At 39.5% G+C, this 24,722-nt stretch overlaps 1 protein-coding gene across 1 annotated transcript in view; it reads right to left on the bottom strand.

The window, feature by feature from the left end:
- Positions 1 to 24,722, bottom strand: part of LOC138026900 (CCAAT/enhancer-binding protein zeta-like) — a 35,774-nt gene that overhangs the window by 1,149 nt on the left and 9,903 nt on the right. The window contains exons 8-33 of the mRNA XM_068874355.1: positions 24,304 to 24,371; positions 22,599 to 22,730; positions 21,974 to 22,019; positions 21,445 to 21,488; positions 19,934 to 20,018; positions 18,942 to 19,026; positions 18,483 to 18,579; positions 17,092 to 17,176; positions 16,940 to 17,019; positions 14,843 to 14,877; positions 14,129 to 14,207; positions 13,976 to 14,038; positions 13,811 to 13,891; positions 13,629 to 13,676; positions 11,815 to 12,105; positions 10,556 to 10,608; positions 9,885 to 9,931; positions 9,674 to 9,733; positions 9,099 to 9,165; positions 8,031 to 8,122; positions 7,566 to 7,608; positions 6,132 to 6,277; positions 5,268 to 5,318; positions 3,665 to 3,723; positions 2,182 to 2,270; positions 1,638 to 1,674 (exon numbers count right to left, since the gene is read on the bottom strand). Coding sequence (XP_068730456.1) covers positions 1,638 to 1,674; positions 2,182 to 2,270; positions 3,665 to 3,723; positions 5,268 to 5,318; positions 6,132 to 6,277; positions 7,566 to 7,608; positions 8,031 to 8,122; positions 9,099 to 9,165; positions 9,674 to 9,733; positions 9,885 to 9,931; positions 10,556 to 10,608; positions 11,815 to 12,105; positions 13,629 to 13,676; positions 13,811 to 13,891; positions 13,976 to 14,038; positions 14,129 to 14,207; positions 14,843 to 14,877; positions 16,940 to 17,019; positions 17,092 to 17,176; positions 18,483 to 18,579; positions 18,942 to 19,026; positions 19,934 to 20,018; positions 21,445 to 21,488; positions 21,974 to 22,019; positions 22,599 to 22,730; positions 24,304 to 24,371 — 2,063 coding nt within the window. The remainder of the gene's footprint in view (positions 1 to 1,637; positions 1,675 to 2,181; positions 2,271 to 3,664; positions 3,724 to 5,267; positions 5,319 to 6,131; positions 6,278 to 7,565; positions 7,609 to 8,030; positions 8,123 to 9,098; positions 9,166 to 9,673; positions 9,734 to 9,884; positions 9,932 to 10,555; positions 10,609 to 11,814; positions 12,106 to 13,628; positions 13,677 to 13,810; positions 13,892 to 13,975; positions 14,039 to 14,128; positions 14,208 to 14,842; positions 14,878 to 16,939; positions 17,020 to 17,091; positions 17,177 to 18,482; positions 18,580 to 18,941; positions 19,027 to 19,933; positions 20,019 to 21,444; positions 21,489 to 21,973; positions 22,020 to 22,598; positions 22,731 to 24,303; positions 24,372 to 24,722) is intronic.

Here is a 24,722-nt window from a genome sequence, read left to right on the forward strand (position 1 = left end):
GCTGAGGAGCCCCAAGGGGAGCTTTCTTCGGGAGGAAAGAACGTAGCTTTAAACCCCCTTTCATGAATCTTTCTCCAAGTAGGCGTGATCTTGGGATTGAAAGGTACGGAAACGAGGCACTCCTTGCTGTGTTGATGGCACTGTAGCCAAGGCTGGCGCCATACAGTTCGGTCAGATTATTAACATGCTGTTATACAGGAAGGGGGGGGGGGGGGGGGGTGGTTTTTATCGATATTTTTCCTTGCTACATAATTTTCACACTTGGTTAGATATGACGAGTACTGATTCGTGAAAGACAATCTGAACTGAAGAATCGCATGAAGGTGTTTGAAGCCGAGTCTCAAAGGCCTTACTCAGAGAGTGAGGTCCAGATAATGATTGATGACAAATAAACTGTGACAGCGACAGAGGAACAGTGTATTCTACAGGGAAAATGAGCTGCTGGTCTTCCGAAGGAACAGATTACTTTTTCCCTTGGGGAGTACTACAGGCTATATATTGAATCAATATTTGCATAAATAAAACTTTGACCACCATGTCTGAGTTGGCCAGTGGGAGGATTGGAAGGCCGGTTGCTCGAAATGACCCGGACCATGGGTACTTTGTTGTGTCTAAGCAACAAGCATTCCTGTTTTATTTGGTAGGCTTTTTCAGAGTAAAAAAACTGTCATTGTCACGGAGTTGTGAACAAAACCAAGATTTAAAAGGGACGGGCAATGAAAGCAATGGGTGCTCAGTTGGACATATCTTGGTTACTCTTTCCACTAACAACCACGATTTTCCAATAACTGCTACAAAAAGGCCCCGTTCTTAGCGCTTTCGTCATGAGAGTTACTGAATTTCTTATCAGGTTAGCGACTCGTACATTGTTTGTGACCGTAGATATGCATCAGACAAGAAGGTTGTTATAGGAGTGTGCGAGGCGCTCAGATTGTCTTGTTCACTGAGACATCTTAGGTGAGACGTGGGCACGGACAGTGATGACACAGAAGTTGGCCATTCTAAGTTTGTGCCGGAAAGATCTAGTGGCTACTAGGCACTGCTGCGGTGTGTTGCCAGCATTTCTGTCAGAGAGGATCCGACTCTTGCCAAAGCTTTTTCAAGGTTAGCCATTCGGGGGTCTTTGTGTGGTGGGGGAGCTTGCACAGATTTCGTGGTTGACCTTTGGAACTTGAACATGTTGACAGTTCACAGGTCGCAAAGTCTGTTTGCCTTTCATTTTTCGTAAGTTAGTTTGCTCCACCATCGTTTACTTGCGATGTATGCATGTTTTGAGTAGTGTTCAGTATCTAGCGATTCTCTGATGCTTGAGCTACCTAAATTGCAGGAACAACCGAAGTTGTTTCTGTAACTGAGTGAAAGGAGTAACTTAAGCAAGTGCACTCCAAGCGTCGCCCCAAGCGTTTGCTGAAGCAGAATTTTGTCCAGACGTATCTTCTCTCTGTTCATGTAGGTTGTCTACACCATCGTCGCCGGTAGAAATTAGAGTCTTCCTCTCTAGTATTTATTGTCGCGACCGATGACTTCAGGAAGCCATTAGTCGCATTTCTCACATGCCTCATTAGAGACATGGACCAATGCTGAAGTAAAACAAACTAACTCAAGGTACAGGAGCAGAGCGAAAAACTACCACTCACCTCTTCTGCGGAGGCAAACACTGACGAAACGCTGGATCTAGAAACACAAAGAAACGAGATCATTAATTAAAAACAAATAGAATTTCTTATATTTTCCAAAAAGTAATAGTCATGAAAGAAGTGACAAAAGTAACTAGTCAGTTCTCAATGACATCTTCCCTACCAGTAGTACAGGAAGCGATAAAAAGATGGCAAGTGTGTTTTTGGGCTGGAATGAGAAAGCCAGCGGAAACACGACTGGGAGAATGCGATCTAGTGTCGTTGGAGTCTTCAGACCACATGCATGACTCGTGCATTAGTGGTATCTGCATTGGCTGACCTTAGCACACCCTCATCAACAAGTAATTGGTTCTGAGTTGTTTCAGGTTTCAATTGTTTTTCTTTCGCGTTGGCATAGATCCAGTTGAAGTGAAAATAGGCGATTTTAGGATTTATGAGGGCAATATTTGCAGAGCTTCAATCCACATTCACATCTAAGCTAACCAAAAGTTAGCAAACAAAAGTCTTTAGGTTGATAACTTAAAGCTTTTAAAAGGATGATTACCCCTCAACTTTTCCTTTCTTTGATTTCCTCTTTGACCTTGGAGTGTCTTCGTCAGAAAATTCATCCGAGCTTAAATTTTCAAGAAGAGCCTGGAGCAGAAGACAAATACTATTCTATAATAATAACGACTACGACAACCACATCGGACCTTATTCGCGGGGCAGCCATATTGGCCATAGACAACAGATTTCGTACCCCGAGCCTCGACTTGAAATGTTTGGGAACGAGTTTCGGCGGGACAAAACAAAAGTTTTCAATCCCTCGGGACTCAACATGGCTGCCGTCTGATTAAGGCCCATTACAACAATCTGGCCTTATATTATAAGAATTCTCAACTGTATGAAATGCCGAAAAACACGTGATTTCAAATTGTGTAAGATACTCCAAGCCATATTTCTGTGGTTAGCTTTCTACAAAACATACGTCAGGATAGTCACAAAAAATATGCATTGAAGTTTCCTTCACAATTTAAAACAAAAGATACCAAATAAATCTCAAACATTTTATCGCAACCTGCATGTTATCTTTTTCAGTTGTCGCAAAACGATTGCCCTTTCATTTGTTCCAAACAGCACCAGTGTAACGAATACTTTAACCTTTTCACTCCCAATAGCGACACTAAGGGCCTCCACAGACTAGGGATTTAGTTGTCGACAACTATTTGTGATCGACAACTAAAAAGTTATCGACAACTAAAAAACGTAGTCTGTGGCACAAGTTGTCGACAACTAAACCCCAAATTATTAGTTGTCGACAACTAACCAGTTTCCCTTTTCGAAAAGGGAAACTGCTTAGTTGTCGACAACTAATAATTTGGGGTTTAGTTGTCGACAACTTGTGCCACAGACTACGTTTTTTAGTTGTCGATCACAAATAGTTGTCGACAACTAAATCCCTAGTCTGTGGAGGCCCTAATAGTTTCTACTCTGTCTAACACCAGAAGATTTAACTCGTTAATAGGGTCTCCCTTGGGGCCGAAAGCCGTGAAATGGTCCAATTAAAAGGACACACCCCATAGCTGCATAAGTAAAAGTAAAGTCTCCGCTTACGAGCCAGAAGGCTCATCAGGCCGGCGCTTATCTCCGGTTTCTGTAGCATGAAGCGACTAGGAGTATTTGTACTCCCCCCTGGATGGGATGCTAGTCCATCGCAGGGTTACCCCCAGCATTACGCCGGTACCCATTTATACACCTGGGTGGAGAGAGGCACCGTGAGAGTAAAGTGTCTTGCCCAAGAACACAACACAATGTCCCCTGCCAGGCCCCGAACCCGGACCACTCGATCCGGAGTCGAGCGCACTAACCATGAGGCCACCGCGCCTCCCCATAGCTGCATGTGGGTAACAAAAAGTAGTTTAGATGAACTCATTGGATTATTGATGACGAAATTATAGCATTAGGTTTGAGTATATTTGATGTATACACGTTTCTTTATTATTTTCTTCCAAGGAAAAAAATAGCCTGCCACCGCCCACTATTATTACCTTCTCGTAGTCTTTGTCGGTGAATTTCCTTTTCTTGCCCTGGGCACTACTTGGTTCCTCTGAAAGCAAGGTCACAGTAAAATTTACTTGTTAGTGCGGGGAATTTTTCAAGTAATCATATGTATTTTCTTGAGTGTATAAAACAGTGATGTCTTGCGCAACTTTCACAATCAATTCAGCAAAACTAAAACCAAACGGAAGTTATTCTTATTCACTCCCATCCTCCTGTTCGTCATCTACAGCGTTTGTATACGCAATCGCATGGGGCCCAGTAAAATTCAAGGATTAATATCAAGCGCATTTTCAGAAGTTGCAGAAATTGCCCAAGTCGCGCAGCGACGAAACAATTTCTACAACTGCTGAAAACAAAGTGATATTAATCCTTAATTTTAAGAGGAAACATGCAATTACTTGTTTATAATATAAAGGGCATTTTTTTTATTAAAGAAGGTGAAAAACGCACGCCGTTGAGCAATTTCGTAAAAAGCCATTTCAGTGTTCAGTTAGAGTCACTGAACTGTAAAACGCACGAATCAGCTGAATGAAATTTTATATTTGTGCAACGCCAAAGCAATGAAACCAGCCCTACTTAAAAAAAAAAATTTACTACATGAAAATGTCCTGTCTCAGCCAATTAGCATTTCGTAATTTTGTCCCTCTATGTTGTAAGAGAAAAGTCTCATGTTACGAACGCTGCACGGCATAAACTAATCACTTATGAATAAAACAAATACACCAAACATCCTACGTATATAAACTTATAAGCATTTTTTAATGCCACTGCTGTACTGACAGCCATAAAAGGAGACTCCTGCTAGTCTAGAGCAGGGATTTTATCATCCACCTTGGCTGAAGCGGGCAACTGGTTCCAAAAAAGGAAGACATAAAATAGTTTAAAGAACTCTGCATATGCGATGAGGAAAAGGATGGCTGTGCAACATTATGAACTGATGGGCGCACGTAATATTAAAATTATTATTAAGGATGGCACAGTCGGTTAGTGCGCGGCCTTGGTGCAAGAGGTCCTGAGTTCGATTCCCGGATCTCGTATCCTTGTTTCGACTTCTTTCCTTTCCGTGTAGCTAATTAGCTTTAAATTCCCGTAAAACGGAGCACCTGATGGAGAGGGGGAGTAAAATGAGCGCACCGTCGACCTCAGGTTTGTCAGTTGAATTACTGTTACGAGTTATCGACGTTAAATATGGTCACTTTACTTTACTTTAATATTAAGCAGTCTAGGGGTGAAAAATTCGAAATATAAGAAAGGCCTTGAATATGACAAATTAGCGACTGTTCCAGGCATCTTTTTTTATGCTTTCCATAGCGCATAAGGATAAGTTGGTATCATAAGAGAGTTTCTGAGATTCAATGGAGTTCTAAGAGTGTCGACTGACTATATTTTTAGATTTTTGTCTCGGCTGTTTTAGATGAATTTTCTTTTTATTACAAATTGAAGCCAATATACCGGAAAGGAATTAACACGAGTCTTCAAGAACGCGGCCAAAAATACTAGACAGGCAAGCATCCTGAAATAAACTTTTAACAATTTTTGTTTTTACTAACGATAGCTTGTAGAGAGATCAAAGAAAACTTGGACACAAACCCATCTCGTCCTCCTCAGCAGAAGAAAAATCCATGGCTTCATAGTCGAACTCTAAAAACATGGAAACAAATTAAAACGAAAAATTAAACCTGCTCGTGAAATAGCCATGCAAGTGATAAACCAGCTATAGAAGATGTCACAATTTTTATTGCTGCCATAGAGCGAGTTTCAATCGAGTGTCGTAAAACCAAAATCAAAGTAATTACTTTGGCCAATCAAAAAGAACGGAGACAATCCGGTAAACCAATCAAAACTCAAAGAAATTACACGTAGCCGACACAAAGCGCGGGAAAAATTATGTGCGAGCCACGATTGGTTTTACTTTCACTTCTGATTAGTTGAAAAAATGGCGCGAGAACTTTGAACCAATCACTAAGGGAAGTAATCAAAAACCAAAGCAATTCGCTAATTACTTTTTACACTCAATTGAAAACCGCTCTAATACAAATCAACGCTACTTTTCAAATTTGTATGTTCAGAAACGCGAGGAATCAGATGCAGGCCCAATTTTGACATCCAACACGAAGTGTCCTTTCAAGTCTAAGCCATTGCTACCTATTTCAAACAATGAGTTAAAGGTAAAGGTTAGCGTTATGTTTAGCTTACGGTAAATGCAGCTGTCTATCTTTACTTGAGGAGCACCATTTGGGGAACACTTTGTGACGTTAATTGTCTGTATTCCGAGACACGAGTAATGTTGAAGTTCATCAATGATGGAAGGTGTACCGGCGCCCGTGGAAATTATAGAATGAACTGAAATATCACGCTTTTTGAAGTCCGCGTGCATCTAATTTGGCGTATTTCTGGACATAATTTGTAGGTGAAATCACAAGCTCTACAGACAATCACAGTGGATTTGCGTACCATCTTCAGAGGAAGATTGCTCCTTGTTTTCACCTTCGCTGTTGCTTTGTTCCTCACTCTCTTCTTCGTCATCACCTTCCTCTTCTTCTTCGCTGTCACTAGGTTTGTTTTTACCTGATGAACTGCGTTTGGAGCTCTTTAATTCACTAAAATCAATCAATCAAGCAATCAATCATTGCTTTTAAATTGCGATGTTTCAGAGTCTTCTTGAAACCAATGTCCGTCAAACGCACAATAAACGCTTTTCCCCAGTGGAAATTTGATCATGTCATGCTTTTTCGAAATGTTAAATAAATAAATAAATAAACACCCAAAGAAACAGGGAAACAAAATAAAAAAAGAGTTCCCCTAAGCCATATGACGTCGTTTACCATGAAGTTGGTCCGTTTTCATAAATTTTGTCAATTCGTTGATTGAATTCACGTGATGTTCACGTGATGAGACCGCCATGTTGGTGCCATAACAATAGAAAAATACAGCTCAAGTTTTGCATAATAATAGAGTCAAATTCCCAAAGGACTTTTTCGCTATTGTTCTTTCCACCAACATGGCCGCCATGACGTCAGCTGCAATCAAAGAATATACCTCATTCACGATGGCCGCCATGTTGGATTTGCTATTACCATGCAAATTAGCTACACACTTCTGAGGGGGCAAACAACACAAGTTCGAGAGGTTATAACGAACATTTTAGCCACACAGATGATTTGTTTCACGTTCATTGAATGTTTATCACCTAAGCAGTAAAATAAAATGACTACACAAGTTACTTCGATGATTTTTTAGTGAAAAATGAGCAGATAACGAAGAAGAACGTGAAACTGTCAAAAGCAATCAAAAGATATAAAATTATTATAAAAGGTACTTAATTCTAAATACTAAAATGCACTTTTAGCAATGCTATTTCAATATTTCGACGAGCCGATTTTCCACAATTTACCTTTTTTCCAATGTTTGCCCCCCAGCATAACACATGGCTAATTTGCATGACAATTTGAAAACCAACATGGCGGCTATCGTGAATAAGGCCTATTGTGTGCCTTGCCGTCTTTGTGCTCTCACTTATCACATGCAAATAAGTGGCCGGTTATTCTGCAGTTTAGCTGTAAGTCCTTGTGTTGGACCAACGTTAAACAAAAAGATTCTAGAATAAATCTGTAGCAGATACAAATTCAATACTATCAGGAGAAATAACTTCAAAAGTGTGCACTCAGCCATGGATTCCCGTTCCCCTCAGATCATCGGTGTTCGGTGCTCCACCTTTCAGGTCCATTACGCTTTCTAAATTACCAACTAACTGCCACCAACCAGTTGGGTTTTTTTCGACACTGCTGCGTTAATTTAAAATGTTACTCTACGTACACGACACCTCAAACTGCAGGCGTCGAATTCTCACAGATTAAAAAAAAGCTCTCTTCCTTTTATTTGACTGACCTGGCAAAATCGAAGTCTGTGCTGGAACGCTCTTGCATGTTATCTTTCAACAATAGAGAACAAGAATGAGATGTTACTTCCACTAAAAAACAACTTGCACAGCCAGTCAGATCAGCCAGCAATTTTCAGAGAACTTTGTCGCAGCTGTAAGGCAACCATAAACTGTGAACACAGTACGTCAAATATGATACACGGTGCAAATTGGTGGTACAAGATTAAAAATAACATGTAAGACAAGACCGAAACGATAGCCCTGTTTCCTCGAACTCTCAAAGATGATCAGTGCAAATCGCCAGTAAGGAGATTATTTTGAGTGCATCGCACTTTATAATTACGGGCGGATAAATTTGTTTCTCCACCTTGCATATTGGTTAAGAAAATAAAACAGTATATAACTGAAAAAAGACAAAGCACAGCCTAGTTAATGCGGATTTTTTTAAAAAGAATTTCACGCTTCAAGCATACCATAATTTGGTATATTTTTGGAATTTTCATCGTCAGATTCACTTGTTTTTTTCTTCCGCCGCTTTTCTGTCTCTGCCTTTCGTTTGAAATACCTGTACAAAATGTGAAAAGAAAAAGAAAATATCGATGATCATTGGTTATCTTCGTGCCAAATAGGTGATAAGGTCGACTGGCTACATGCTACTATATGTATCAGTGGCTGGCTGTGATGGTTTGTGATGGGTGGACTGATTTGATCCTTAGAGTTATTCCCCGAGTCAGTACGATTCCAAATTGTTCCCTCGGCGGTTCGTTGACGTACCGTTTCGACAAGTTCAGTCCCAGCAGTATGGTGGGACAATAGACCATTTTACAGTTGTAGCTAAGTTACCTGGCCTACGAATGGAAGCGAGGCTGCCGGTGACCCTGTTTTGATACAAACCTCCGTGCTTTTGTAATGTTAATACGGACTAATTAGAATTACAACAACACAATTTGCATGATAAAAGCAGTGGGGGCTGTATCAATGCAAGGTCACCGGCAGCCTCGCAGCCATTCATAGGCTAGGTCGCTGAGCAAACAATTGTAAAATGGCCTATTGGCCAGTTTCGTATTCTAACGGTTGGGTTGGATCGAGCATGAAATGGAGGCTAATATGAGGGAATCTTTTCACATGAAAATAATCACCCCGCATTAGCCTCCATTTCATGCTAGATCCAGTCTAACCGCGAGAATACGAAACTGGCTTCTTGTCACCTGAAATGGTCTATCAGCCACGACTCTCCTATTGTTCAGTGGCTGTAGAGCATCCGAACTAGTAATCGGAAGGTCCGACGTAGGCTCGACACTTGCAAAGGAGTTCTCGGATTTTTTCCGAGTATCCCCGTGTCAACAAATTGGAAAAATATCATCTCTTCATTGTGCAATCAATGTGCATAGCTTCAAACAAATAGGAAGAAAGTGGGGTCAAAGCTCGAGTATTAAACTCACAGTGGAAGAGGAACCTAGGCCCTTTTCTGGTGGAAAAACACCTGTCAAAGTGCAGTGACGTCTAACGTCTTCGAAAACATAGTCGACAATAAGGCATACCTGTGGAAAAAGACTTCGTCTTCCCGGATGTCCTCCTCTTTCTTCACTAAAAATGCTTCGGTATTCACTATTCAAAATGAAGAAAAGAGAAGTAAAAGAGGATTGCTGAGCGTCTATTTCCCTACCCTCGCTTGTTTTATAGTTCAATCACAAACATCAATCCGCAGTTTGCCTCACATGAGATGTACTGAGCCGTCAGTTACGTTTGCACGTTTGCTTGTCTTTTCTAGAATCACACAAGAACACAAAACCCTCGGGTCAATCGTAATACTAACTTTTACATTCTGTTCTTTCAGAAGGAAGGAGAAAAACATTTTGTTTTTCCTATTACGCTTGCATGCAAATACAGCAGATAAAAAAACGACAAATGCGCCTTGATAGCCTTGAAAGAAGAAAAGAGTTTTTGGGCCTTTTGCGTTTGCGACAAGCGAAAAAGATGCTATTCGCGCGACGCACCTGCTATGGGTATGGGCGTAACGTAAAATCACGTACACACAAAAAACACTACCCTGCCAACACTAGAACTCTGCTTTCTACACTGTACGGTCATATTGCCGCATTTAAAGACCTCATACCAGGCTGCTCGGCTAATCGACTTGACAACGTTTTCGGCTGCATTAATGAGCCTCCATGATCTGAAAAAGGAAAAAAAAGTAAATTTCACCAAAGGAAAGACAAAACAGAACAAAGTAAAAAGACATACAAAAAGAAAACTGAGACAAATCAAAAACAGCTATCATTTAAAGTAACGAAACCGCAGTGCAGGAGGCAATAGACAAAAACTACCTCTTTCCTTTTGCTTCGGATTTTTATATACAAATCTGTCAAGGAATCTGCAATTCAGGGAACAGTGAAGAGTAAGACACAATGACAAGTTTTGCTTGTCCTTTTATGAATATACGATTTTTTTGTCCTAATACACAAGACCAGATGGGGCTGACAATTTGCAAGTATCATGAAAAGGGCAGCACTTATTCTTACGTTATACTTTTATTACAGCAATAAGGTACTTCCTTAAAACAAAATCTGTCTTCAAATAACCGTCTTTATTTAAGGTTTAAATTCATTGATAGTCTACAATTTTAAGTTAGAATCTAAGCTATTCCCAGTATTAAGAACACGATACTGTGCGATATAACTTTTACCACACCTTACCCGCGGTTTGAACTTGGGATCTCTCGCAGTAAGAGCGCAGAAGATGTCACTGCGCCATCAAGGCGATTGTTAAAGGGGATGGGTAATACAAAGTAACTGATATTTCGGACTTTACTATCGGTCGGTTATAAAACCCGGGGTGATACTTAACTCAGTTTGAAAACTACGACCATTCTCGCCCTAGTATTAGTGGGCATTTTTTCAGCTCCTGGTCCAGGTTTTTCAGTCAAGTGCACGAACCACACACGCTCGCGTCAGCTCATGCATGATTCAAAATGGGTCACCGAAATTAAAAAAAATACCTCATAAGAGTGAAGTCCTGTAAAGGGTCCCCATTGTACTCTATAAAATCTCCCTGCCGATTAAAAGCAGACAATTATGAGACTCTGACCGATAATTTGCCTTTAGTTGTCATCTCGTTGTCATATCATCGTCATCGCTATCGTCGCTCTCTTCAAGATAATTATTATCATTATTATATTCCAATTATTTCTACCAACATAATTATTATTAATATTATTGTCATATTCGTCATCCGCGATCGTTTCTACCAAGATATAATTATTATTAATATTATTTCTACCAACATAGTATTATATAATAGTAATAGCAGCAGTAAGTAGTATATTTTTTTCATTTGCACAGGAAATATTTGTCGCACTATTGTATGCAACACTTGCATGTTGTCCAAGAACATGACTAAACCATGAAAATAAAAATATGCAGCCGTGAAAATATCTTTTAATCAAATGCAAATAAGTTACTATGCATTTGAAATTTGTGGCGCAAGACACGGTAAACCCCACGCCTAACGCGCCTTTTGTAGTGCGTCTTCGTGTTTAATTTGTTCTTTCACCCGTTGCCAAGCAACTAGCTTATCGTCATTTGATTATTTGAGTCCAAAAACAACTCCACCTTAGGAATGTTAATTCTTTTCACCGTGAATGAGAAACTTTCCAATGTATATGATGTCGACTTCACGACCTCAGTCAAGCTCAGGGGTTCAAAATTTTCACGCACCCTCCTGCAGAAACGCCTAGCTGTAATCTCTCGCTTCACTGGCACTGGCATTAAGATATGAGTTAAAAAATTCATCAAGGCAATCTAGATAAACTAGGAATACTCTACCCCCTGCGAGCGAAGCGAACCATTCAATATGAACCTTTTTTCTCTCAGTTAAATCAGAATTATCCAAGTATAATTTTTTAAGCCCAGAATTTCTATCGCTTAGCCTAGTTTAATTTACAGTTAGGTGATGCAAGGGAAAAATTAATTTCAATATTAAGAAGCTATTTTGATTAAAACTGGAATGAAAACATGCGCTCCCAGAATTAATCGAAACAGCGCTTATCACGCACAAGAAGAGAGGGAGTAAAAGGATGAAGAATGGTTTTTGACAGGCATGCATTAGAATACTTCAAGCTAAAATGACTGGAAAATCAAGGCTATACAAAATTCAGAAAGTTGACTGAAAAAATTCTGGTTTCTTAATACATGACTGTGTAACTAGAACCTTTATAATTTTCTGTGTGCTCAAAGCTGAAGAAGTTCAAACACTTACCTTCATTAGAGTAGTAGCAAAAACGACCACTGAAGGATGATAATGTCTACACAGTCGGTTAAGTTCCCATGAGCAGGAATTTTCTGCCCCGCTATACAGCGGATTTCTCTGCTGAGGCTTATACAAACGGTTTGGTCCTGTCTGATTCAGTTTATGCTCTTTCTGTGCGATCTCCGTCGTGTCGGTGTGGTTTCCTTGTTGTTTATGGTCACTGGTCGCGTTATTGTTCTTGTCAGAATAATTATCCTCATCTGAGGGCGCGTCTACGAAATGTTCCTCGTCATCATCATCCTACGATCCACAAAAAAAGGTTAACTTTTTCCTACGGGTGAGGAATTTGGATGACAGCAGGAAAAGAACAAGCTTGGATGTATTGAGCGTTGTGATTGATTAAGTCAAGGAACACATTCAGTAATACAGAGAACATGTTTGGATCGCTCTAATAGGACTAATACTTGAAAACTCCGCTTTCTAACCTTACGATGGTCAATTTATTTCCCAATTTTACAGTAAAATCCTATTTATAAATATGATTATGATTATTCCAACCTTCTTCTCCGTTTTTACATGTACTTTTATAGCTACGACACCCTCTTTTTCTACTTCAGAGTCATTTTTTGGCACTCGAGAAGCATGTGCCAGGAATGCCTATTAAACGTCAGCATTTAAATGTTAATGTACCCTAGGTATTTTTGGTGACGCAACACATTTTAACAGGGAAATCAAAGGGGCTGTTTACATGGAGGTAGGAAGATCCTAGCACTAGGAAGATCCTAGAAGGCGAAACAACTTTTCGTTTGGTCTACACGCAGAAATTTCTGTCTGGGTGGAAGTGGAGAATGAAAGCAAGATGGCGGGCAAGAACAACAACCATGTAATTTGGGTCCTTCTACTCTCCTTACTAGCTTTAATAACTTCCTCTTCATCTTCCACCTGGCAATCTCTCAACTTATTCGGATGTATTTGACTCGCAGCGTTTTCGACATTGCTGTCGATGGATTGCTCGTTACTTTCCACTGTCTCTCTCGTTTGGGCGGTGTATCTTTGAAACAAAACTGGTCCTGAATATTGTCGACGGTCATCAGCATCATTAGAATCGTCCTGTGGGAACGCCAGACGGAATTGTCGACCTTTGGCAGCTGAATACCGTGAACACCCGGCCGCCGCCATGTTGGTTTTTTTTCCCCTAGTACCAGGAACTTCCAAGCGAAGGCAGTTTACATGGTGCTAGGATCTTCCTAGCTCACAGCTAGGAAGATCCTAGCACTAGGGCCAAGTACGAGCTCTTGCATGTAAACTGAATACAGAAAACATATGGCGCTAGGATGATCAGCCTTCTAGGATCTTCCTAGTGCTAGGATCTTCCCAAGGTCAATGAAGAGAAATCTGTATCAGATATGCAGATATTGATTAATTTAATAAAACATTTCTATTGTTTTCACATCATGAATTATTAACGATTTTGTAAGGAGTATAACAAAACTTAACAACCATTCAGCCGTTTCTTTTCTTGAAAGCACCCTAAAAGACAAGCTATACGTTGCTTTTCCAAACAGGAAATCGTAATTTCAACTAACTTTTCCAGACTTTCAGATAGGGCCTTTAGGGCAGACAAAGTTGGTTTTCGTGTTCCAATAAGCAAGAAAAACTAACAGTAAAATCCTCAAGTTTCGGTTTTGTGAAAGCACGACAATTAAGTAATATATAATGCATGTAAAATTGATAGGGGAAACGGAGACAGGCGACCGGGGCAGAGGGAAGGGGGATTTCTGTTGATGGTATTCACCCTTAAAATAAGACAGGATCACTGTTACCTCCGGTTGTTCTATCAAACTCCTGATGCCCGGCTTGAGTTTTGTCAACTGAAAAACGTGATAAAAAACCACCAGTGATTAATATTTTAGTCAAAGGCCATAAAAGATTTCTCTCAAAAAGAGAGAGTCCTGGTGTCACCAAGCATTGGCCAGAAAGGAACTAATGTTTGGTATAGTGTTACCTCGGAAATCAAGAAGAGTACCCCACAGGTAAAAGCAGGTTGCTGAAAACTGCAGATTTGTAAAACACGCTTCACAAATGCCTGGAAAACAAGCAAACACAAACATTGTGAGCACTGTTCTTAAAAATGAATGGCATATCAAAAATTATATAATATTGTGCTTACCTTGACACGATGTAGAGATGGATCAGCTTTTAAAGACTTATACAAAACATTTAGGAATAAAGCCTAGAAGCAACCAAAAACAAATATTTAAGTCTCTTGAAGCTGAGGTGATAGACAAGACAAGCTGAAGACGTGTGTATTGACTAATCTGACCTGCTTGGAAGACGCTTTTAAAGTCGGATCCAGAAGTTTGGCATAAAGAGCCTGATAAAAACGATCTGACACGGACTGCCTGAAGAACAAAGAAGACAATTGTTTGTTTCAGCCAGAGAGATAAGAGAATAAATAGGCCTTTTTTGATATATTAAAATTCAGCTTGATAGTGAAGCAGTGAGGACAAAGACAATGGGAAATGGATGACATGTAAATATTTTTCACATTCATTCCAACGTGCTTCTATTGTTTTTGTCCTCACTGCCTCGCTATCAAGTTGAATATATGGCCTAATCGCGACCGCAACGAGGGGAGGGGGGGAAGGATGCGGAGGAAATGGAATCTCTTTACTGAGCAGGGAGGAACGTAAGGTCTGGAGTGCGCACTTGTACCTAGTAAGTAAGCGTGCTTGGAATTGCAATCTTGTACCTGTGGCCGAATCTAAGGGTAGCTATTGTCGAGGACGAGTATTTGCCACTCAGATCATTTTTTCACTTAATAACTCTGACGGATGAAAACCGAATTAATCCAAACCAAGACGCTTGAAACTTGTTACGGTTGAACATCTTCGCCGTAAAGAAGAACACTTAAGCAGTAAGCTGCTTATCGTTACTGCTTAAGTAATGTAATGATCTTTAATGTCTTTCGCATATAGTCCGTTAATACACCTGAAACTGCACTCCAATTTACAAGTAAAGATAACGCTTTAAGTACCTGGACTCCATGACTTGAAACAACAACATGAGAGCCTTGCAAAATACAAAAAAGGTTATCATTTGAGGGCAGAGGGGAAAATCAATTGAATTGTGATGTTACACCTAAACAACTACATCGTAAAACCTTCATTGAATGAACCCAAGACAAGATGATCTGCAGTTGCTTGCAGCATGCTTCAGTAGGAGTATTTCCCACTTCCTTTTGCTTGCCTTAGCACTAGTAACTGAAATTTAAGCTTGCAGGAAGCATTTATTTGTACGTTATGGCAACTATAACAGTGTATTTTGCTGCTTATTTCATGATAATGTATTTGGCCTTCACTCTTTGAGACAGCGGTAAAAAGAGAACGTATGGAGAAGTTGGCTCGGGTTGACGGGATTGATTTTTAGCTCATTTTCCCCTGAATATTACAGATATTGTGCGATTTCACAAAACAAAAGAGACAATAAAATGATTTTGATGCTTTTTTTCGACAAACAGCAGTCTGCTGTTAGCTGTTGCTACGGCACCAGGTCTCTCTATTGTTTGCCACTTATGGCCAGAAATGACACTAATTTGATGCACGCCAAATTTTGACATCCAACACGATCCGCCACTTTACAGTGGTACTATGATCAAAAAATCGTATCTTTTTTTCCTTCAGATTTTGGTAGCGTGTTCGCTTAACACCTGATTGGCAAAATTTTGAGCTTTGATTTTTATCTAAAGGCTGTTTATTTGAGTGTAAGTTTTGGATTTGACGGTCCGCCATTACTCACGTTCAAAACTGACCGATTGGACCCCAGAGAGTTGGATCTAGGAAAGTGACGTAATTTCCTCACTAGCTAAAAATTTCAGCGTGTAAGCGCAACTTATTTTATATGCAAAACACGAGTTTAAAAATCTGAAAGCCCGAAACTCCCGTGCTGCATATCAATTCAGCCGCGCACACACGCATTGCATTCTTAAACTATTGAGCATTTGACGTCATTTTATCCTCGAACCAGCTCTCCCAAAATTTTGAAGTTAGTAATGGCGGACCAGTAAATAAGAAAATTCCAGTTAAAATAAACAGGTGTCTTTTTAATCCTCGACCCAGCTCTCCCAAATTTTTAAAGTTAGTAATGGCGGACCAGTAAATAAGAAAATTCCAGTTAAAATAAACAGGTGTCTTTTTAAAATCAGAACTTAAAACTTGGGTCACTTAGTGTTTAGTTAACATAGTTTTGAAATTCAAAGAAAAAAAAGAATTGTTTTTTTGGTCGTAGTACCACTTTAAGTCTACGCCTTTGCTACCTATTTCCAACAATGACGTAAGGGGAAAGGTTAGCGTTACTTTTAGCTTAAGGTAAATGCAACTGTTTATCTTTACTTAAAGAGCAGCATTTGGGGCACAATTCGTAACGTTAATTGTCTTTATTATTCCACTATTACGCCATTTTACCATATTTGGTCAAGAGAACCCGCAAAATATGAGACGGTATGACACTGTGGTGTCCCGGTTTGACCGGTTTAGAACAGAGCAAATACGGACGGAACGGCAGTTTTTCAATGAATGAAATTGCTTTCAACGCGATACAAAGCCCGAGAATTTAGCTTGTCATCGCTTGTCACTTGTCATTTCGTTTATACGATCAAATAAAGGACATTTGGCTGGCTTTCTGTGCTGTTTACATCGTTCGCAAGCGCCCTAAAGGACTGATGATGCATTTTTTAGAAACGCTCTTACCAGATAAAATTTAAAAAAAAAACACCTTTTTGTAGTGGAATAATAAATCTCTTATTCGATGGTTGAACGTGTAATACTCGTGGAAATTTTGCTCATTGCTACGCAACTCGCAAAATATCCGCGCATATAATGTATATATTCCGCGACATGAGTGATGTTGAAGTTGGGGAGTAAAGAAAGGGGACACTTCGTGACGCTTATTGAAAACCGTGTGCATCTAATTAGCGTCAATCCTGAACATATTGTTTGTTTGTTTGTGTTGATTTTCTGAAAAGACAGTAATTTGGCTGCTACGGATGCAGAAATTCTCCTTCAACCCATGACAGCTATTTGAGGTTTATTGTATTCAAAAGAGGTGAAAACTCAGCAAAAGTTGCCGTACAAACCTGCACACTTGTGCTGAAAAAACCAATGTGCACGGTCCGAAACAGAGTATTGATTTGTTCATTATATTGTTCGTCATCTTCTACAAAAGAAAAGAAACAAGGTCTCTGAAGTTTCTCACTCACTGTACTGACAGCAAACATCTTTTAAATACCTTTAGCATAAGGAAAGGCTCTGTTAACACCTGTGAGAAGAGCACTTAGCAATTTTGCTTCCATATCCCCTTTCTTTAAGAATGCCTGTCAATACAAACGCAAAAACCGTAAGGGTAGCACAAACACCCCAACCAATATTCGACAATATTGGCCAATGATGGAAATGCCACACAACCACAAATAACCTACAACCAAGCTTTGGTAACACTGACAGTACAGAGAAGGCCTATAGAATCACTCCTAACAATATCCACCGATGTTGGTCAAAGCTGGATAGTGCCGGCATAAGTCCCAACACTTTCCCACCCTACTTGGCTTATACTGGCGGTGTAATTAAGTAACCATATACACAATCAATACAGTGTGGGCCGATGTCTGAAAGTGCACAACCCTCCACAACTTCCATCCCTGTTTGAAAATCGAGAGAACAGGAAATGAACATGTATCGACTTCATTGGTAACCTGATGGCCCATACACATTCACACTTACATTAGCATTACCCTGGCATCAGCTGCGGCCGATAAAGAACAGTGCAAAGCTCCCATCAGCTTTGATCGCTGATTGAAATACACTGCCAATAACACATCATTTTTTTCTCACGGGTTAAAGAGCGACGTAATCAAGTGCCATTGGAACCATGTAGAATGCACAAGAGAGGGTTAACACTGCTTTGGCAGTGATCATAACACTCATATTAGCCAATTGAAAAGCTACAGCCTGTATGCTTAAAAAAAAAACCACATCACAAATAAAGCTAGAAACTTCTGCCAAAAAACATCCAACGAAAGTCAACAAAACTTGGCGCTAAAGAGTGCATTGAATACTTGTTTCAAAACTGATAGGATTTGTGTGGGCCTCAGTAAGACTGTTACTTAAGAAAGGTTAAATGCCATTACTTGAAGTCCTAATGACGCGATAAACTAAAACTGCAATTAAAAGTCTAAATTCTGGGCAATGAAATAAATTATGAAAAATAATGTCTTAATCAAAAGCTCATATTCAGCATGTCGATATTAACACATACGTGGGAATCCAACCGACCAAATTAATAACTTCTTACTAACCAAGCGCGAGGGCCGTACTGGAGAATATTGGCCCGAGGTCGTGGTAGTACGGACCGAGCGCAGCGAGGTCCGTACAAAACGACCGAGGGCCAATATTTCCCAGTACGGCTCGAGCTAGCTCGGTTAGTAAGTAGTTTATTATATGGCTTTTTAATTACTTTTTGCTTTGTTTTTGCAAGCCCGTAATCGGCCCGTGGGCATTACGGGAGAATAATGCCCTACAATTCAGTCACAATTAGCCAATCAAAGCGCGCGTTACATCGGCTACAAACACAAGCCATACAATAATACTACATATAACCTTAGTATAAAGAACTTGACATACCCTGAAGAAGGAAAAATAGATGGAAATTAGCCTGGTGGCAAGATCTTGATCACGTTTACCCAGGATCAACTGATTAAGAAAACAAATCGCATAATATCTGCAACAACAAAAAATTCTTTTTTAATTAAAATAAAATGCAGGTGCAAATTCCCATTATTGAAAGTTTAATTTTGATATGAAAAGTTGCTTCCACGATTTGCATTTTAAGGTGAGAACGCTATCTCTTAGTTCTTTATGCATTTCCATGCAAGCGACCAACGATTTGAATGACAGAAAAACTAGGAAATATAACTTTGGTTCAATGCCAGATTTATTAAGTGAATACACGATTTGCTGCCTGCCTGACAGAAAAACAACATGACTAAATAAACAATAGACAAATTGAATGGTCGGCTAGTTTTTGAACTTACAAACACATACAGCGACAGACTGGTCCAACCCTCTAAACTTTATACTTACTGAGCCTTCATGGCTACGTTTGGTCTGTACAAAAGCTTTTCCATTTCTTTCGTTATTACTAGCTTCATGTTAGGATGTTTGATGACTACAAAATGAAGAAAACAAACAATTTGAGAAATTGGTTGGTGCGAAATGTCAAAATTAAAGGGATTTGTGATTCACGATTTGCTGTGATTTATGTGTCAATGAAAAAAGCCTCGCAAGTTCACAAAGAACTTCACCTGAAATGGTGGCACCCGCCGACTTTTTATCAAGCAATTTTCAATAAAACGAAATAAATTACCCGCACGAATCTAAACCTGAAGACATACTCTAAAATAAATCCTAGTTAACCAGACAACAACCCAAACAACCCAATTTTTTTCCTGGGTGAAAATTTCGCTGGTTTTAAATACAAACTTTGTTTTCCAAATCCCATTTGTACTAAGAAAATATCAGGTAACTGAAATTATCAAAGGCAGAGAATTCTGATTGGTTCTCTGAGCGGTCCCAATTTTGCAATACAAACCGCTACGATGGACCAGTCATGAAGCAGCGTACATAGGTTGCCAACTGTTCCCAGTTTCTCAGAAATAGAAAGAAAACTGCGAGAAATTTTTTTTGTTTGGTCATGTCAGTTCCAGTACGAAATTTACTTTCCAGAACCATTAACAGAAGCAGGCGAAGAAGCAAAACTCAAGGGATAGAAAACCCTACGCAAAAGAGGCAATATAATAAAAAGCTAATTGAACTAGCTTGTTCCGTCCGCATTGGGAAAATATTGGTCGAGTTCCTTTTTTGCAAGTTTATGGACCGAGCCTGAAAACTTGCAAAAAAAGGAACTCGACCAATATTTTCCCACTGCAGACCTCACGTTACTTCAATAACAACTATTTATGCAGGTTTGCTGAGTGCGAAGCTGGGAGGATTTTTTATTTTGATGATAAATAAGTAACGTTTATCAACATTACACTGCGAAATTGTCTGTTTACTGGAGCACATGTATATCTCACCTAAGCGTCTCAACAGATCAACTGCTTTAGATGCAACTTTCTTCTCAGGATCCCCAATCTTGTTGACAAGTAAACTCAGCAGAACCTTCACGTGATTAAAATAGAAACCTTTTATGTTGGTGTACAACAAAGAGCCGTACTAGGTGTATGCCACTACATCTACGCTATCTGATTTCCATGAAATGTTGTTGCCATTCAATGGCATACCGTACTCTATCTTTCAATAAACACCGTGCGTTGCAACAGAACTACAGTGTACGTACATTTTACTTTAAATAACTCTTTATCTCTTGGGTAGTATGCATTGGGACGGGCCAATTAGGCAGTCTGTATTCGACAGTACAGCCCATTAATCTACAAGTTTGCTGTTGTCGTTTGTTATCGTAAGTTACAGCTCCTTGTTTTTTTTTTTCAGTCCAATTCATGTTTTTTTATGCTTTGCTTTCAGGCTATATATTGAGCTGAAAAGGAAGGGGCCATAACTTACACTATTACCCTCCGAACTCTGTTTTTAATGTATTATATTCTCTTCAATACGTGGTTTTCACATTACGTCATCGCCGCCATGTTGTTGGACGAAACAAAAGATCTCTCATTAGCTCCTCTTGTTCGTCCACCAGCAACTGCACATTGCAGCATTGTTATCTGTGTCTCTAGAGATTGGTTGCAAACCATCTATAGACCTTATTCTTAAAGGGAACCTCCACTTCAACAAAAAATAACTTTAAGTCACAGGAAATAACTGTTATAGTCAAGTCAATCTAAGATATTTTCAAAGATAGCGTTTGTATACGAAACAAATACGTTTTAGAATCGTCTATAATTGTTTTCAAATTTTGCGGGCGCCGCCATCTTGAATAATTGTGACGTGTTACGGTTGCACTATTGTTATTAGACAAAAGCTCTTTGTGTGAAAACAGTAAGTCAACCACAACACGTCACAATTATTCAAGATGGCGACGCCAGCGAAATTTGAAAGGGAAAATCAGCTATTTTAAAATTTACTTCATATAAACCCTTTTTTAAGAGGAAATTTTGAACAAATTTGTTTACAGACATAATTTCTTTCCGTTTAAACTTATTCTGTAGTAAGAGTGGAGGCTCTCTTTAAATGGCGGTCAATTTATAATTATTTTTTCCAAGTGCAAATTAGCCTACCAAGTCTCGATACCATACAGTGAATAGACCGATTCGGCTAAAGGCCGGTTTACACGATACGATTTATCGGCCCGACGGCGCAAATCTTGTGTGTATTTTGACAGCCGATGAACGACCGATCATGGAAATCAAAATCAGTCCCATTCAAAAAATCTGTTGCAACGAAAACAGATTTTTTGAAGCCGGGATGACACTCCGAGAGAAACCGCCATGTCAATCAAAGGGTATGGGAAATTAACACTAAAGTTGTTAACCAACAAATGAGTTGTGTGGCATTTTCTTAGCAAACGCTAGCCTGAGCCTTTTGCTAAGATTAATTCTAAAAGGGTGTTCAATTAGACTAGTTTACTTACTTGCTCCTGCTCTGGTTTCTCGCTTAGTAAATCAAAAATTGTTCCTACAGAAACAAAATATTCCAAAAATGTTGAGCTCTTTGCAAAGAGAAGCTACAATAAAAACCCGCAGAACACGCATCAGAGTCAAGACCATCCAGACACTACCTCAGATTAATAAAAATGGTCACAGTGCAAACAGATTAAAAAACGCAGACTCAAGACATGGTAACTTCAAGGAAAGGGTCGACTGAAATGAAACTATTTCGCCACCATTCCACCTACGTATGACTGTACAGAATGGTACGAATGGCTTTGAAGTACATGTAAATAATAGAGAAAGCAGTATTCGCTGTTGTAAGCTGGTGTTTTCATCTGGTTTTCACAGCCAAGAACTGTTCTAAAATGTATATATACCACACAATTGCAACATAATCATTTTCATCATAAAGTAACATTATTATTGCTTGTACAATTGCCGATGCCATGGCTTAAAATCCCTACCGTGTGTATTGTGCGCCAATTTCTACCAACGAAGGCATTAACTCACCTAAAATCTTACTTCTGATGTGAATCAAAGTGTCATGAAGAAGATTCTGTGAACAGAAAAGGTAAAATTTAGAATCTAATTTCTGGACTGCCTCTACACGATTACACCCCTGTGGGCATCGCATGTCCTTGCGAAGCCTTAATATTGCTGGACCAATCCGCTTCACTTCAAGCCTACTTTTTGGATTTGTGACAGGATGTGTTTTTTTCGAGGACGGCTAGCGGATAGTCGGAAAAAACGTGTGGACGCTCTATCAATGAGCTACAGTACACTCGTCTGTTAAGCTGATTAGTCTGGTATGCAGTCACATACATGTAATGTCTTTCAAAATTAACCTGTTCCTTTAAGATAGCCGAGAAAACCATTATTTGACAGACGCTGTCTATGCTATCACATCAATTGCCTTACCTCGCCAGATGGCTCCTCTAGCTAACTGCAGGAAAATGAACTAAAGTTCGGGAGCTTGTCAGTTTGACTCCAGTGCTAATTAACTGAATTTTTCCCACGTTAGAGCTCAAACAAACCGCATAATTTACATATCTTCAACATTTTCATTATTCCCGAATGCTGATTTCTAAGGTGTAAAGTTGTAGCTTTTCTGAAATCTTTCCCTGATGTGCCATACCTCTACAACGCCGATAAACTCCTTGTATCTTTGTTTTAACAATTCCTCGAAGTGCCACAGGATAAGTCGCCTATCTCGTTCATCCCAGCCACCACCGTTGTGGATAACTTCACTCAAAGTCATCAAGGGATGCTAAAATTTCAAAGCACAACAGGTAGATATCCATAACGATCACTGTTGACACAAAATCTCATTATCTCATTTTACATCATCAGGACAGAGTCAGTGCCATGCTTGATAAGCACAGCATTAAATTTTAGACGCTGCTAAAATCAAACAGAATGATCATTAATTCTTCTGATTGGAGTTCCAATTCGTTTCTTTGAGCCTGACTTTCCGCATCGTCAGTTTCAGTGTCCTAAGCAGAGTTGCTCGAGCACTTTTTAGTTTCAATGAAGAAGTAAGTAGAGTTGAAACCTCATACAACAATGTGGGTCAATCCACCCCACATCAGCCTTCAGTGTCGATTCACTCCACATTTGAGTTCTTCTGCCCAACAAAATTTTTATCTTGTGGATCGGGCAAGTGTATAAAACACTAATTTTTACAGCCAGGAAATAAAATAATGCCATTAATTCCATTTTCATCAAGGTTTCTACAAGAACTTTGCAGCTCAATCCATTGCAAGGGAAAAGCAGCCAAGGTACAAAGAGAACTGGTATACGCCATTCGACCTGCTTTACTTGTCTAGATTTCAAATGGAAAGTAAATTATGAAATTATATTTTCCAGATTTCTCAGGGAGGTAGCATGATTTAGTGGTTAGGTAGTTGACCTAGTAGAATTTGCATGTGGTGGTGCCAGGTTTGCTCTGGGTTTGTCTTTGGTGATTCCTAATTCAACTCAACCACAATTAGTAAAATAATAGTCAACTGGTTTCTTCCTGCCAGTTGAGGTTCTTAATCGCCTTCTGTTAAGCCATTGGCTCCTGATAGAGCGGTTTTCAAATGAGTGTAGTAAAACCAAAACCAAAGTAATTACTTTGGCCAATCAAAAAGGACGGAGACAATCCAGTAAACCAATCAAAACCCGAAGTAATTACACGTAGCCGACACAAAGCGCGGGAAAACGTGCACGCGTGAGCCACGATTGGTTTTGCTTTCACTTCTGATTGGTTGAAAAAGTGGCCAGAGACCTTTGAACCAATCACAGAGTGAAGTAGAAAACAAAATTAATTACTTTCGACACTCAATTGAAAACCGCTCTAGTGCCTCTTATAGATTTTAGTCAGCTCTTTTTCCCGGAGTTTTGTATGGGAGGTCACAGGTTTGAATGCAGGCCAGACCAACAGTAAGGGTCTTTGTAACTTAATGTGCAAATGGGTATTCATGTAACTTTTATAATTATTTCTCTCCCTATAAACCAAACCATAGTCCCTGGCTTTTAATCACACAACTCTGACCGACGTCATTAAGCAAGAGTGGTCAACTTGGAGATAATCTTGTACACGGATTCCTGAGTGATGAAACTACACTTAAATAACATATTGGCAGAACTTAAATTGACGCAGTCTAAGCGAGCACTGCAACTGGTAAAAACCTGAATTTAAGCTATTTCGAGCATGGATACATGTATGTTTACATCTGTTACAAAAACATTTTTCTGTCCTTTAGAGGACATATGCACACAGGGGTAGAGAGGGTGGCAAATATATCTAAAATACCATTTCATGATGTACAAGGAAGCAAATCATCATAAAAACAAACCTGACTAAATGTACGCAACTTTCTATTGGCTGGCAACAGTGAAGTCATCCAAAGTTCTTTTAACATGTCTAGAAACATGAACAACAAAGATGAAGATGATTAATGTTATTCGCTGTGATATGGTCTCAAGAGCAAATAACTTGCATTGTTTCTACGTAAAGATCCCCCCCAACCCGCCAAAAAACGTATTGCATTATGGGATTGAGAAATAGTCCATTGCTTTTGTTCATTCTGAGATCCCCGCTGACTGATGACGGATCATGGCAGTCACAAATTTTGTTGCTTCCATAATTTTGTTGCAATTTGCAATTCGTATTCACCTCAAGTCGTTGTTATTCGTTCCTCTTCAGCCTGGTAACACTAAATGGACCTTGGAAGCATATTATAATGCCGTAACGTTGGAGGCAGTGTGGCCGAGT

Source organism: Montipora capricornis, chromosome 12 (genome assembly GCF_036669925.1).
Source record: "Montipora capricornis isolate CH-2021 chromosome 12, ASM3666992v2, whole genome shotgun sequence".
NCBI classification, from domain to species: domain Eukaryota; kingdom Metazoa; phylum Cnidaria; class Anthozoa; order Scleractinia; family Acroporidae; genus Montipora; species Montipora capricornis.